This window comes from Sapajus apella, unplaced genomic scaffold (genome assembly GCF_009761245.1).
Source record: "Sapajus apella isolate SASKATOON/1434 unplaced genomic scaffold, GSC_monkey_1.0 scaffold43, whole genome shotgun sequence".
Taxonomy (NCBI): domain Eukaryota; kingdom Metazoa; phylum Chordata; class Mammalia; order Primates; family Cebidae; genus Sapajus; species Sapajus apella.
The window spans coordinates 7,250,543-7,266,001 of NW_022436983.1; the positions used below are offsets into that span (position 1 = coordinate 7,250,543).

At 43.5% G+C, this 15,459-nt stretch overlaps 1 protein-coding gene across 1 annotated transcript in view; it reads left to right on the top strand.

The window, feature by feature from the left end:
* PDPN (podoplanin) overlaps positions 1–14,251 on the top strand; it is a 32,849-nt gene extending 18,598 nt beyond the window's left edge. Inside the window, 5 exon segments of the mRNA XM_032300453.1 lie at positions 3,586–3,719; positions 5,790–5,919; positions 10,352–10,390; positions 11,095–11,206; positions 13,015–14,251. Of these exon segments, the coding sequence (XP_032156344.1) occupies positions 3,586–3,719; positions 5,790–5,919; positions 10,352–10,390; positions 11,095–11,206; positions 13,015–13,021 (422 nt within the window). The 3' untranslated portion in view covers positions 13,022–14,251.
* The last annotated feature ends 1,208 nt before the right edge of the window (positions 14,252–15,459 follow it).

The window sequence follows — 15,459 nt, forward strand, 5'->3', positions numbered from 1 at the left end:
GAGGATTGGAGAATATGTACATCTGTGTGTGTGTGTGTGTGTGTGTGTGCCTGTGCACGCCTGTGTCTTGGGGGAAAGAGGATTGGAAAGTGAAGACATCAGTACGTGATTTGAATTTCAGGAGGAAGGAGAAGAACCTCAGATGCTGGCTGGAAACTCGGCAGCTGGCCTAATAGGAACTCTTCACCCAGGGAAGCCTTCAGCCAAGATAATAAGAGGGACAATCGGGGATCTCTTGTTAAAGTTCAGCTTTCCCATGGAGCAGAAAGAATGCCAGGGCAGTGAGACAAAAGACACGCTTCTTAATCCCGACTGTCATTCATAAACCATCTTTTGTCCGTTCAGAGCGATTTTAGTACTTGGCTCTGCGGACCAAGGGTAGAAAAGAACAAGAAGGAATTTTTATCAAGTTACACTTTCAATGAACTGAGCTGTCTATGAAAGACTTCAAACTAACTTCATTGAACACTGGATTTTTTTTTCTTTCTTTTTCCCTTTTTTCTTTTTTTTTTCCACTTGATTTTTTTAAGCAAGGATTGTTTTAAGTTAGATACACCAAGTAAGTAAGCGATTTTACTGAGCAACTCCAGAAAACATTTTTAAAATTGATGATTTGTTAACTAAGTTCAAACCAGGGGAAGAAGAAAATAAAATGGGAGGCTTAATAAGTTTTTATTTATTTTTTATTTTATTTTTGATATGGAGTCTCGCTCTGTCACCCAGGCTGGAGTACCATGGCTCAATCTCAGCTCAGTGCCACCTCCACCTCCTGGGTTCAAGGAATTTTCCTGCCTCAGCCTCCTGAGTAGCTGAGAGTATGGGAGTATGCCGCACCATGCCTGGCTAATTTTTTTTTTTTTTTTGTATTTTTAGTAGAGATGGGGTTTCACCATGTTGACCAGGTTGGTCTCGAACTCCTCACCTAGGCCTCCCAAAGTGCTGGGATGACAGGCATGAGCCACCACGCCTGACCAGTGAGTTTTTAAAAAAGGACTACTTGTCTGGCAAAGGGATGTTTCCCATTGAGCTCAATAAATACATTAAACGTTTGCCTACACCACAACTCATACATTCTTGTGGGAGCCAATCACCCACCCTCACTTCCACCCCTACTCCAGCAAAAGGCCACAAGGAGAGGCAAACCATTTGCATGCATGGAGGTATTCAGTTATTGCTATCTGGTAATTCCCCTTCCACAGCTTCAGATAAAAAGTAAATGTTTAGGTAGCTCATCCAAAGCCATCTCTACTAGATCAGGACTCTACAATCAAAGAGCAGGCTCATAGAACAAGTGAACTTACTTCAGAGGTTTCCTCACTCAAGGCATCAAAAACGCTATAATGAAATATTTACAAGCTGTGCCTCTGGCTGGGCCGTCTAAGCAGTGGGGAGAATAAGGTATCTCAAGGCAAGGAATGGATTGCTAGTGTGAGTGCTGCCCAGAGACAAACACCATCTGCTCTTTAATTACAGAAAGAAGTCTCTAAGCATCTCCCTCCCCTCACTCCTGGGATGTGTGTGCTTATTTATTTTGCAACTGTATTGAGTCACGGAATTTCCAGAACCACTGGAGTCCAGGGAAGAAGCCCATGGTCAATGAGTCACATTTTTAATGCATGAAGAGGTTGTTCGGTGATATTTACAGATGATGATTGAGCGTGGTCATGAGGAGTTTGGATCTTTGCCACAGAAGCTGACGAAGAGGACACTGTTGTTATCTGTGCTGTCTCTCATTGTAGAATTCAGCGTGGTAGTCCATTCCAATCCCCTACTTTACCAGAAACCTTTTTCATTGGCATGACACGTCATTTGTCCAAATGTTAATGTAGAAAATCCAGGGACGGGGCAGTTCATTCGTTTGGCTTTTTTTTTTTTTTTTTTTGAGATTGAGTCCAGGCTGGAGTGTGGTGGTGCAATCTCAGCTTGCTGCAACCTTTGCTTCTGGGGTTCAAGCTTCTGGGGTTCAAGCAATTTTCCTGCCTCAGCCTCCTGGGTAGCTAGGATTACAGCCGCCCACCACCACACCCAGCTAATTTTTGTGTTTTTAATAGAGACAGGGTTTCACCATGTTGGCCAGGCTGGTCTCAAACTCCTGACCTCAAATGATCCACCCACCTTGGCCTCCCAAAGTGCTGGAACTGCAGGCATGAGCCACTGCACCCAGCTAGTTGGCTTTTGGTGTATTAAATGTTCTCTTGGTATCTTGGCATCCCTAAGCATATTACTGACCCTCCCCTGTAGGCAGTAATCCCAACTATAAAGTACAGCTAGTGCTCGACTTACCACCACGATTGGTTCCGACAGACCGGTTGTAACACAATTTGGTCGTTAAGTTGAGTAGGCTATATGCACGCGGAGATGGTAGTGCTGCCGGAAGCTAGTCCGCACTGTCGTACGCCCAGCTGGGCAATGTTTGTGCTGCCAGATGCGGAGTAGTCATGGCTAGCGATTGTGGTCGTAAAGTCGAACGGTCGTAAGTTGCATAGGTCGTAAGTTGATCAATACCTGTAAGAGGTAAAACTCCATGTAATCTATGAGGTCTGTGGTCAGAGCCTGTGGTTCTAATTGTCCAAGCGAACAGCAGTGTCAAAATTCAATGGAGAGAGAGTTGGATTTTAAAAAGGTAGAAGTTGGATGTGGTGGTGCGCACCTGTAGTTCCCGCTGCTTTGGAGACTGAGGTGGGAGGATTGCTTGAGCCTAGGAGTTTGAGGTTATAGTGAGCTATGATCGTGCCACTGCACTCCAGCCTCTGCAACAGAGGGAGACCCTGTCTCTTAAAAAAAATTAATTTGAAAAAGTAGGGAAAAAGATAAAAATGAGAAGATGGAGACCTCAGTTTACATGGAGTCTGTAAAGGGGTATGTTTAGAAATCTTTCCCGTTGACTCTAATTTTAAATTGTTGAGGTCTAGACGAATATATTAATTCATCATAGAAATGACACCAGGAAGAATCTGGTTCCTTATCGAAAAGGAAAGATGTGTGTCCCCTGTTCAGGCCATCTCGGTGGGGCCCCAGGGAGGGTCTGGCTGCTCTACCTTTTGATGTTTTCATTTTCCTTTGCTTTGTAGTGGCGGTAACCAGGGTATTGTATGTGTCAGAATTGCTGCAAGAAGGATGGTTTGGTTTCTGGCACTGCGGGAAGCCAGAAAAAGGACCAAAATAAAACAAAAGTTTTTAAAAGAAATGGAAAAGAAAATACTCCGCGCCGGGCGCGGTGGCTCAAGCCTGTAATCCCAGCACTTTGGGAGGCCGAGGCGGGTGGATCACAAGGTCAAGAGATCGAGATCATCCTGGTCAACATGGTGAAACCCCGTCTCTACTAAAAATACAAAAAATTAGCTGGGCATGGTGGTGTGTGTCTGTAATCCCAGCTACCCAGGAGGCTGAGGCAGGAGAATTGCCTGAACCCAGGAGGCGGAGGTTGCAGTGAGCCGAGATCGCGCCATTGCACTCCAACCTGGGTAACATGAGTGAAACTCCGTCTCAAAAAAAAAAAAAAGAAAATACTCCGCATGTAGCCTGCAAATTCAGCCTGCTTATGCAATTTCCACCCTAGGCTCTGACTCAGTCTTTCTTCTTCAGCCAGCACGGGCCAGCCAGAAGATGACATTGAGACTCCAGCTACAGAAGGCAGTGTTGTGATGCCAGGTGCCGAAGATGATGTGGTGACCCTAAGAGCTGGCGAAGACCTCTCTATGGCTGGCTTGACAACTCTGGTCAGTGTCCTGGGAGGAGAGGAATGTTTTCCATAGGCATGTGATCAAATTGCAAGGTTATGATATATATTGATTTATAGATAAACATGTCTGTATATAAAATCAGCATTTTTACCACCATACCAAGGTATAGTTATGTGGCTCAACAAAAAAGAAGAAGTCCTTGCTTAATGCTGTTGATAGGTTCTTGGAAACCTGTGACTTGAAGCAAAATGACTTATAAAGAAACAACATTATTTGAGGACCTGCTGCATGTCATTTTCCTTAAAGTCGCAGTTTCCAAGAATCTATCGACAACGTTGAGGACTCACTGTCCTTCCCAATTTCGTCCACTTAGCTGGTGTGCGGATCACAGATGGTTTCAGAGTAGAAGCCAAGGCTTCTCAAATTGGTAAGGAGTCAGGATTTTACATTTCCAATCTGTTACAGCCCAAGTTTCAATACAATGAAAGTTTTCTTGGGTGTTGTGGCCATGTCATTGCTCTAAGGGGTTCTAAATATGTCTTCTCAGTTTTTTTGCCCATTATAGACTGGTAATAAACATGGACTAGACACAGTCCACAGATCACATGATTATAGACTATTTAGCCTGTCAACCAACACATTCTTAACCTGATGAATTTTAATTAACTCTTGTTACATACCTGCCATAGACAAGACAAGATGCCAAGCATTGGGAGGGATTGAGGAGGTCAGTGAGCCACGTCCTCCACCCTTGAGGCAATCTATGATTTCTCTGGTAACAGAGCAGAGGTTCCTGCCTGCCTGCCTGACCTGCGCACCAGCATCTTCTTACTTTCTCTATGTCTACCGTCTTGGACTTTCTGGACTTTGAACACACCAAGCTTGTTCCAACTTAGGTTTTTATTTTCTCTGCCTAGAGTACTGCCCAGATCTTTCCATGGCTGACTTTTTCTTACAATTCTCAAGTTTGAAGCCATCTCAAACAGCCTAAAGTAATCTCACCCACACCTCCATCAGAAGTCACTGGCTGGCCCTGAGGTCGGCGAACTGCCCACCAGATTTGGCCCACCCACTGTGTTTGTACATGAAGTTTCATTGGAGCACACCAATGTCCATTCAGTTGAGAATTCTCTGGCTGCTTTCCAACTAGAAGAGTGGAGTTGATTAGTTAGAACAGAGACTGTGTGGCCTTTACAGCTGAAATATTTACTCATCCGGCCCTTTACTGAGAGTTTTCCAGAGGTTAGTCCAGTCTAGTCTAGACAAGGCTAACGTGTATTTCCTCCAAAGCACTCAAAACCATGTCAAACTACCTTTCATACTTGTTTACCTGCTGAATGTTCACATTCTGCTACCCCATCCCAGATGCCAGCTTCAAGAGAACAGAGAATTTATGTTACTCACGTTATAGTCCCAGGGCTTGGAACCATGCTGGGCTCATGGGGGTACTCATTAGCATATGTTTTTATTGTGGTAAAAAAAAAAAAACATAAACTTTATCATTGCAACCATTTTGAAGTGTGCAATTCGGTAATGTTAAGTACATTCACATCATTAAACGGATCGCCAGGACTTTTCATCCTGTAAATCTGAAACTCTACCCATGAAACAATTACTCCTCATCCTTCCCTTCCCCCAGTCCCTGGCAGCCAGTCTTCTACTTCAGAATTTGACTCCTGTAGGTACCTTATGTAAGTGGAGTCATATAGTACTTTTCTTTTGTGACTGGTTTATTTCACTTAGCCTAATGTCCTCAAGGTTCATCCGTGCTATAACGTGTGTCAGAATGCTCTTCCTTTTTAAAGCTGAATAATGTTCCGTTGCATCAATAGACCGTATTGTTTATCCATTCTTGTGTCTGCAGACATTTGGGTTGCTTCCACTTTTTGGCTCTTGTGAATAAAGCTGCGGTGAACATGTGTGTACAACTGTCTCTTCAAGATCTAATTGTTTCTGTTCGTTTCCTTGTCTCTACTTGCAGGGTGTGCCACCGTGTGTTCCATATTTTCATGCTGTCTTAAATCCCTTTTCTTTCATAAGGCAGAGTATATATTTTAAGACAATTAGGCTTTGTTTCCTGTTTTTCCTCATTCACACCCGCAATAGGTGGCAACGCGTGTCATGAGTGTGACCGACCTTGGCCCCGAGGATCTGCCAACTCCAGAAAGCACAGTCCACCCCAAAGAAGAAAGTCCGCGCACCACAACCTCAGACGTGGCAACCAGTCACTCCAGGGGTAAGAAAACCAGTCACCTCCATGGAGGCTGATCTACTTTTGCAGAATCGGCACATTCCAAAGTCCGTGGACAAATGTAATAATCAACAGGGGGCGTGTTGGGATGCAAGAGTGACTTCTGAACCAAGCCTTGTATGTTAGGTTCAGAATTGGATTTGAGTTGATGCGGTTGGTTTAGTGGGTTGCTGAACATATCTCTCTACCTGAAATAATTACTGATAACACCTGCACGGGGTGAGTTAAGTAGCTACTGATGCTGCATGGCGGACCCCAGGCTGATAGAATGTGACATGGAGAACTTTGTGTGGACACCCAAGGATGCAACACTCAACCATCGTCTGTAAATCTTAATAGATTTATAGATAGATAAATAACGAATTCTTGACTTTTCCATCTGCAAACTAGTAAATAGTCACCACCCAGAGGAGTTAAGGACTCGTTATATAAAGAAGTCAAAGAGAAAAACAAAACATTGTTATTTTTAAATAGGTCATTGTATAAAATTATTCAAAAGAAACTCAAAATGACAAATATTCACACTGTAACTATTAGACTAGGTTTGACTACAGATAGATGTCCTAAAATAACAGTGTCGTGAACGCAAAGGATGTATTCGCTCATGAACCTTAGCTGGGACTATCGTTGCCTTGTAAAAATCTGGATTTTGCTACCAAAGAAGCCCCAGGAAATAGATGTTGAGACTAATCAGAGTCTTGGTTACATCTTCCCAAACTAGAGTATTAATCTCAAAAATGAGTTGATAGACCTCTTCACAGTCTGGAGACCTTGACATTTACTTACTTTTACATGGCAGTTGTCCAGTAAGTACTCTGTAAGAATACTTAACCACCTTCCATTGAGTTCATGTCTGTTTACATGGTGCAAGAATCTTCTAAACCCATCTGGCCAGGATCTGGGTTGTACTGGTGACTCACAGTTGGCAGCTACCGCCGTGTGAGTGAAATTCCTTGGAGAAAAGCTTTGGAGGAGTTTTTCGAGTCTTTGCTATTTTTCTATCTAGACCATCATTGATGAGAATGAGGAAAAATGATTGTCAATTTAAGAAATAGAAAGAGATCACTTCCTGTTTCTAGAGATGTCTTGAGAAATTCAGTTGTTTGGGGTTTTAAAAAATGCCTTATTTTATAGTGGATAAGGTGGAAGAGAAAATGAAGTAATCCTCTGAAAACCTCAATGAGTGCTAACTTGAGAAATGTTATGTAAATTGTTTTGTCTAGATAGGTCTTACATAGAAATGTCACGTCTAAACCAATGGTTTCCCAAACCAGTTGCACATCTGAACACCTAGAAAGCTCTTCTTGGCCAGGCATGGTGGCTCACACCTATAATCCCAGCACTTTGGGAGGCCAAGGCAGGCGGATTACCTAAGGTCAGGAGTTCAAGACCAGCCTGACCAACATAGTGAAACCCTGTTTCTACTGAAAATACAAAAATATTAGCTGGGTGTGGTGGCACATGCCTGTAATCCCAGCTACTCTGGAGGCTGAGGCAGGAAAATTTCTTGATCCCAGGAGGCAGACGTTGCAGTGAGCCGAGATTTTGCACCATTGCACGCCCCCTTGGGCAACAAAAGCGAAACTCCATCTCAAAAAAAGGAAAAAGACCCCTTCTTTATCGTCCCTTTTACGTTTCCAGGATTAATCACCAATCTCGTTTTAAAAACTACGGTACTTTTTAGGATTTTTAAAAAAATGCTTTATTTTTGTATTCCCGTGTTTATAGCAGCATTATTCACAATAGCTGAAATATAGAAACAACTCAAGTGGCCATGGAGAGCTGGACAGATAAGCAAAATGTGGTGTATTTGATGGAATATTATTCAGCCTTGAAAAGGAAGAAAATGCAGACACGTAATACGACATGGAAGAACCTTAAGGACATTATTCAAAGTGAAATAAACCAGTAGAAAAGAAATACTGTATATCACCACTTACATGAGGTCCCTAGAATAGTCAGATTTGTGGAGACATAAAACAGTGTGGTGGTCGCCAGGGGCTGGGGAAACTGTTGAGCGGGTAGAGTTCAGTTTTGCAAGATGTAAAGGGTTCAGGAGGTGGATGATGGTAATGATTGCACAACAATATGAATGTACTTAATACCACTGAACCGTACATTTAAAAATGGTTAATTTAGTACATTTTGTGCTGTATGTGTTCTGCCACAGTGTAGGGGGAAAAAAACCTTATAAAGGGCTTTGAGGCCAGGTGTGGTGGCTCACGCCTGTAGCTCCAGCACTTTGGGAGGTCGAGACGGGCAGATCATGAGGTCAGGAGTTCTAGACCAGCCTGGCCAACATGGTGAAACCCCATCTCTACTAAAAATACAAAAATTAGCCGGGTGTGATGGCGGGTGCCTGTGATCTCAGCTACTCAGGAGGCTGAGGCAGGAGAATTGCTTGAACCCGAGAGGCAGAGGTTGCAGTGAGCCAAGACCGTGCCACTGAGCTCCAGCCTGGGCAACAGAGCTCTGTCTCAAAAAAGGGGGGGACGGGGCACTTTGAGATAAAACCTGAGCCTCACTCCAAGCTGTTAAAGAAATGATTAACATTTAAACACCAGAGAAAGCCAAGTTGAGCTAAGCAAAGAAAGAACAATCAATATAAGTGATCATTGGAATACTTTTTAAAATTTTGGAGGATTGCTCATTTGTAACATGGGTTGACAGCTAATTAGCAGCAGCAAAGTGTGCTGTCCATGTTGAATATTCTATCATACTTCATACCTCTCTTCTATTCCTTTAAAAAAAAAATGATCAGTTGCCTGTCCCCTGCCCCATCCTGTCACAAAATTACCCCACCCTGTCACAAAATTGCCCACCCTGTTACAAAAATTGTGACTGAGGACACATTCCTACTTAATAGCTCATTATCCCAAGACATTTTCGCATGTGAGTCAAAATGTCATTAGTAGCACTCAGTTTTCAAGGGGTAATTTTATTAGGGCAGCAGATGTTCAGTTCTGCTGCGAAACACCCAAATACGATGATGTGCACGTGTATGACGCATGCTCAGGATCACAGTCAGTGTCATTGGGAGGGGGATGGGAAATATGAGACTAATAAGCTCTGATTTAATAACAAATCCTCCACAAACTTTATTTTCAGGAATACCATTTTCAACCAATGGTGTCTTTGATAATGGTATATGAAGAGCCTGGAATCAGCACCCATGGGGTGGGATGTGCTAAGCAAACGATTGACTTATCTCTGCTGGCAGTTGACTTCTAGCGATGACATTTGCGGAGTTGATTTGATGTCACCTTTGTTCTGGGAAAGCCCAAACCCAGCCGTGTCCCATATGCTGAGGTACCACAGTGGGTATGAGCTCTTACGTGCTCTAAACCCATGGGCTCAGCTCATCTGGGGAGAGCTGGCTTCCGGGACCTGTACCCTGGGGCCATCTTGAGGAGGCACCTTGTGTTGAGGAGAGCCTTGGTCCAAAAGGAATGGTTTTCAAACCCAACCATGAGAAAACGTAGGCATCTTTTACATGATGGTTGGCTAGTTTTACCATTGATTAGGAAAGCTACTGGCTACCTAGGGTGTTTTGCAAGCTGTGAACTAAGATTTTAGGGCAGGGCTTGACTGATGATTAACTTCTCTCCGATTGCTTTTTAAATCAAGGCATCTTGACTTTTCCTCCATCTGCAAACTAGTAAATAGCCACCACACAGAGGAGTTAAGGACTCGTTATATAAAGAGGTCAAAGAGAAAAACAAAACATTGTTATTTTTGAATAGGTTATCACATAAAATTGTTCAAAAGAAACTCACAAGGATGAATATTCACACTAACTATTGGACTAGGTTTGATTGCAGATAGAAGCCCTAAAATAACAGTGTCATGAACACAAAGGGTGTATTCGCTCATGAACCTTAGCCGGGCCTCTTGTTGCCCTGTAAAAATCTGGATTTTACTACCAAAGAAGTCCCAGGAAATAGATACTGAGACTAATCAGAGTCTTGGTCACATCTTCCCAATGTAGAGTATTAATCTCAAAATGAGTAATAGACCTCTTCACAGTCTGTCCCTTCTCTGTGATCCTGACATTGGACTAAGAATACACAGCTCTGGATTCTTCTGCTACCTTAAACTCTGATACTTCTTGACCATTAATTTAAGACCTTTGTGGCTCAGTTTCCTTTATTCTGTTTTCTAAATTCGATGAGAAAGAATTAATAAATAGAAAAGTGCTATGAACCCATTGGTGTGAATAAGGATTCATAAGTTAGATAATAGTTACAAAGACAGTGTCACATCAGGGCTTGCTTAAAAATCCCCTGATCCAATTTATTTAAGAAGTCATCCTCTTGGTTTATATTTTGCTACTTTCCACTTGGTTAAATTCATCTTTTGTGAATTGTTAACTTATTAAACTCTAAGAATTCTACATTAATGTATCTTCTCTTTACAGAGAAAGTGGATGGAGAGACACAGATAACAGTTGACAAAGGTAGGCTAGATTTTTGGCATCAAAATACTCCTACATACTTGAGTTTTTACAAAATTTCTTTGAAGCTAAGTTTTGAGTGAATTACATTCTGTTTTGGATTGCAGTCAATGAGAACAGAATAGAAAACCTTTTGAGAACAGATTTCAAGGTTTTTTTTTTTTTTTTTTTTTTTAAGAGAAAAGGGAATTCCTGGTATTTGAAAATAAGCAAATCCCAGATGAGACCATTCCCTTCATGACAAATATGGAGAATGATATCATAGCGCAGTTTATTGTTACTAAGAATGGAAATAGGGGCCAATTTAATAGCCCTATGCAAACACTACCCAAAAATTAACAATGAAGGCGATGTGAGCATTATGTTGGTAGATTCTCAGACCCAGAAATCTTCCCATTCGTAAAACAGGATTAGACTAGCCACATTTTCTCCTTTGGAAGAGACGCAAACACCACCCAAAAATTAACAGTGAAGGCGATGTGAGCGTTACATTGGTAGATCCGCAGGCCCTGAAATCTTCCTGTTAGTAAAATAGGATTAGACTAGCCCACGTTCTCTCCTTTTGGAAGAAATGCTCTGTGCTCAACCAACATGAGCATTATTTGCTGCGCACAGTAGGGCAGCAGCTTTGTTTATATATTACATATTTTATCACCGGCATATTTTTTTATCTGGGACTCATGCCTTCTTTCCTCTCTCTCATTCAGATGGTTTGGCAACAGTGACCCTGGTTGGAATTATAGTTGGGGTCTTACTAGCCATTGGCTTCATTGGTGGAATCATCGTGGTGGTTATGCGGAAAATGTCGGGAAGGTATTCGTAAGTAAATAACTTAGCCCATGTGATAGGTAAATGAAGGCTATCATGTCTAGAGCTCAAACCTTTGAACTAATGGAAATTGCTAATATTAGCTGGGTGTGGCGGCTCGTGCCTGCAATCTGAGCCACTGGGCACGTGTAGACCAGCCAGGGCAACATAGTAAGACCCTGTCTCAAAAAAATGATCTTTTGTATAATGGTCATGTTCAAAAGTTCCTTACTTGGGGCTCTGAGTGCAGTGGCTCACACCTGGAATCCCCGTGCTCTGAGAGGCTGAGGCAGGAGGATCACTTATGCCCAGGAGTTTGATGCTACAGTTAGCTATGATTGTGCCACTGCACCCCAGCGTGGGTGACAGAGTAAGACTCTGTCTCTTAAAAATAAGAAAAAGCAGCCAGGCACGGTGGCTCATGCCTGTGTAATCTCAGCACTTTGGGAGGCTGAGGTGGGCAGATCACGAGGTCAGGAGATCGAGATCATCCTGGCTAACACGGTGAAACCCCATCTCTACTAAAAATATAAAAATTAGCCAGGCATGGTGGTGGGTGCCCGTAGTCCCAGCTGCTTGGGAGGCTGAGGTAGGAGAATCGCTTGAACCAGGGAGGCAGACGTTGCAGTGAGCTGAGATTACATCATTGCACTCCAGCCTGATGACAGAGCGAAACTCTGTCTCTTTAAAAAAAAAAAAAAAAAAAAAAAAGCCTCTTAATCTTCAAAAGGACTATATCTGAAGATTCCCCAGAAGAACAAGTCTCCACTTAGGCCTTATAAATTTCCAAAAGAAGAGAGTCAGAGCCAGAGATGGCTCATAAGTTGACTTCTGTTGAGATCTGACCACATTTGATCTCATCTTAATTTTCCAACTAACTGAACTTGGAAGAAAACCCAAACCAAGTTTTAACATGATACCTAATCAGCCTGCCCTCAACCATCAGAGATAGGTGGCTTCTAGAAAGCCGCCTGTCACAGAGCTAGCAGCCCATTCTGACTAGGAGTTCCACTGGGTATGGGGTCTTTTTCTTTTCTTTTTTCATTTTTTTTTTTTTTTTTGAGACAGAGTTTCGCTCTTGTTGCCCAGGCTGGAGTGCAATGGCACCATCTCAGCTCACCGCAACCTTTGCCTCCCGGGTTAAGGAGATTCTCCTGCCTCACCCTCCCAAGTAGCTGGGACTACAGGCATGTGCCACCACTCCCGGCTAATTTTGTATTTTTAGTAGAGACAGATTTGCTCCATGTCGGTCAGGCCGGTCTCGAACTCCTGACCTCAGGTGATCCACCCGCCTTGGCCTCCCAAAGTGCTGGGATTACAGGTGTGAGCCACTGTGCCCGGCCGGATGGGGTCTTTTTCGTTGAGTTCTCTTACTCTTGCCCCACATGTACCCACACACGTGGTCGCAGACTCCTACCTTTGACTACTGATGAAGGGAAGGAGTTTTTTCTCCTTATTAAACTTCCTTGAGAATTCAGAATATCCACACTCATGGACAGAGAAAACCTTTTCTTGTATGTGTTGGGGGGGGTGATATATGATGGAGCGGCGGGGAGAGGACAATTGATACACACGTGGAAGGCTGAGGGACACAGTTGACAACACGGCTGTGGCCTTAGCATGTTTGGAAAAGCCAGGGAGTCTGACCCTTCTATGTCAGGATGAAGGCATGGAGGAGGAATATCGGGACAAGAGATGATCACCAGGTGTCAGAACTTGGAAGACTTAGAGCAAAGGACCAGAGGAACAAGGCCTCACCGGGTTACTATTCACAATGCCAGTAAGAGACACGACAGCTGCCTTTCTCTTTATTTTCACAGGCCCTAAAGAGCTGAAGGGTTACACCCTGCTGCCAACACACTGAAAAAAGACCGTTTCTGTTCCTCTGCGCCCTGTCCCTGAACTTGTGGGAGAAGATGATCCGTGGAACACTTGCCCACCCCATTCAGAATCCATGGTGATCTCTCTGCTTGCCAAAGTAACCGAAGGAAAGGCGGTTCACCAGGACTGGCTCCTCTCAATATTTGCCTTTCAAACATGTTTTCGAACCTACATTCTATAAAAGATAATTTGAAAGACAAAATTCATAGAAAATGGAGCAAAACTGTATAAACTGCTTTGTAACTGAGACTGGACCATTGGATCGATGTTAGATGCTGTAATCATGTGTCTCCGTCTGACCGTTCTCTGTTATTGTTAAAATGCAAAGGAATCTGGAAATATTTATGACCACGGAGTCCTTGGATCCGGTGCCATGTCAGTAAATAGCAGCAGCCTTTTGCAATTGTTGATTTGTTGAAATGTACACATTCCGGTCTAGTTTGGTCTATCTTTTAAAGCCTGATGTATACCACATAATCAAGTAGAAAATCTCAACTTGGATAACGCGCGGTAAGCAACTGCCTTTCGCTGGTCCAGATTAATCATTTCAAAGACATCCATCTTAGAACACAAGCAGGAAGTCTATAGTCCCAAAGTAGGCCACGGGCAGCCTCTAGACTTGGCTTTACCCAAATCCTTCTCCAGCCATGACTTGGTGACTCCCAGACTTGCCCCCTCCACTTCCCTCGGATGATGGGGAGCAGGGGCTAAGGGGGCAGCCTTCCCTCCTCCCAATGATGCATATCCTTCGGATTGGCTGCTTTGTCCCAGGATATGGGTATCTCAGCCTGGACACTGAGGAAGCCGCTGGATGTTTGATGGTGCTAGAGGCTCAAGCGTTTTCGAAACCAAGAGCCCCCATGCAGAACGAAATCCTATGTGAGCCTCTGGTATGAGAAATAAAAGCTGCCACTTACATATTACATTCGCTTTCTGCCTCAGAGGAAAGATACGGGGAACAAAAATCATTTTCTACCATCTTAATTTTAAAAGCAGCTGGACTTAAATACCTGATTTTAAAAATAGAAGATATCTCTAGTCTTCATGACATACCACAAATATCTGTGGGGTCCTATTGAAAAGAACAAAATAAAGGATCTCAAGGGGTCGTTCTGTCCACACCATCCAACCTGGCACTTCTCTTCCCATAAAGCCATTGGTTTTTTTTTTTTTTTTTTTTTTTTTTTTTTTTTTTTTCTCTAAACAAAGTTTTTATACTGAGCAGATGCTCTGTCATGATTGTGATTGTGCAATTCTGGTATCCTGTAAACTTGTAAGCATTCATAAAACAGGAAAAAGTAAACTATCAGTCAGAAGCACAGCCCATTCCTCCCATTTTTTGCAATAACGTGTGGATGTTATTTTAAACAGTGTGTCTGTGTGTTCCCAAATCCAGCTGGTCCACTGGCTCCGATTCCGTATTTGAACGTCAGCTGATTGAGAGAAGGGGAATGGGAAGAGCTGGAGGAGTTTAAATAACTTTGTTTCATTGTTCAGATTCCTGAACAGGAGATGGAATAAGGCCCATCTCCTTTCCCGTCCTTTCTTCCCTCCTCGCTGTGAAAAATTAACAGTCCACCCCTAAGTCATACACTGGACCCAGGGCCTGCGGGGACAGGACTGTGGGTTTTTTGGTCACACCTGTGTTGGTGCTCAATGCAGTGTAGACATGTTTTCAAATAAAACACACGATTGTGTACAACAATGAGTCAGACCTTTGTTGAAGTCTGGGCCACACTTAGGAACATCTCCAGATAAGATTACAACTTAGGTAAAGAATTCCACAGGGAGAAAATGTACCTACACCTTTCAGGTAGGTCTGCCAAAGTAGAGAGGTCAAGCGGAAGCGTGGGCTGGGGAAGACACGTGGCACATGGGGGCTTTCACCCACTCTGGTCCCGAAGTGTTAATGAGGTTTTGTTTGATTCTTAATTTCTCAGCCCTGGAGAGGAAAGCCAGGTGTGGGAGCAGTTTCAGCTTGCTCCTGCCAGTCCTCCCTAGAAATCTTATCTCAGGAGAGGTGAATTTCTGTTGCTGGGATGCCCCACAGCTCCTTGCTCACCCTGACCCTGTCTGGAGATTGCCTTGGCCGCTGCTGGGTGGGTGCTGCTGATCTGCTCCTTCTGACCCCACCTCACTGCCCCATGCGTATTTGATCCCCCTGATGCGGGTCCTGTCCCTGCCAACTCTATCCCTACTTGGAAGGGCTGGGTGCTAGGAGCGAGAGAGCAGTTAGCCCCATGACTTCCTCAAAATACATACTCACTTTTGTTAAATCAGGATTGTTGGAATTTGGACTGGATGCAGTGGCTCACGCCCGTAATCCCAGCACTTCGGGAGGCCGAGGCAGGCAGATCAATTGAGGTCGGGAGTTCAAGACCAGC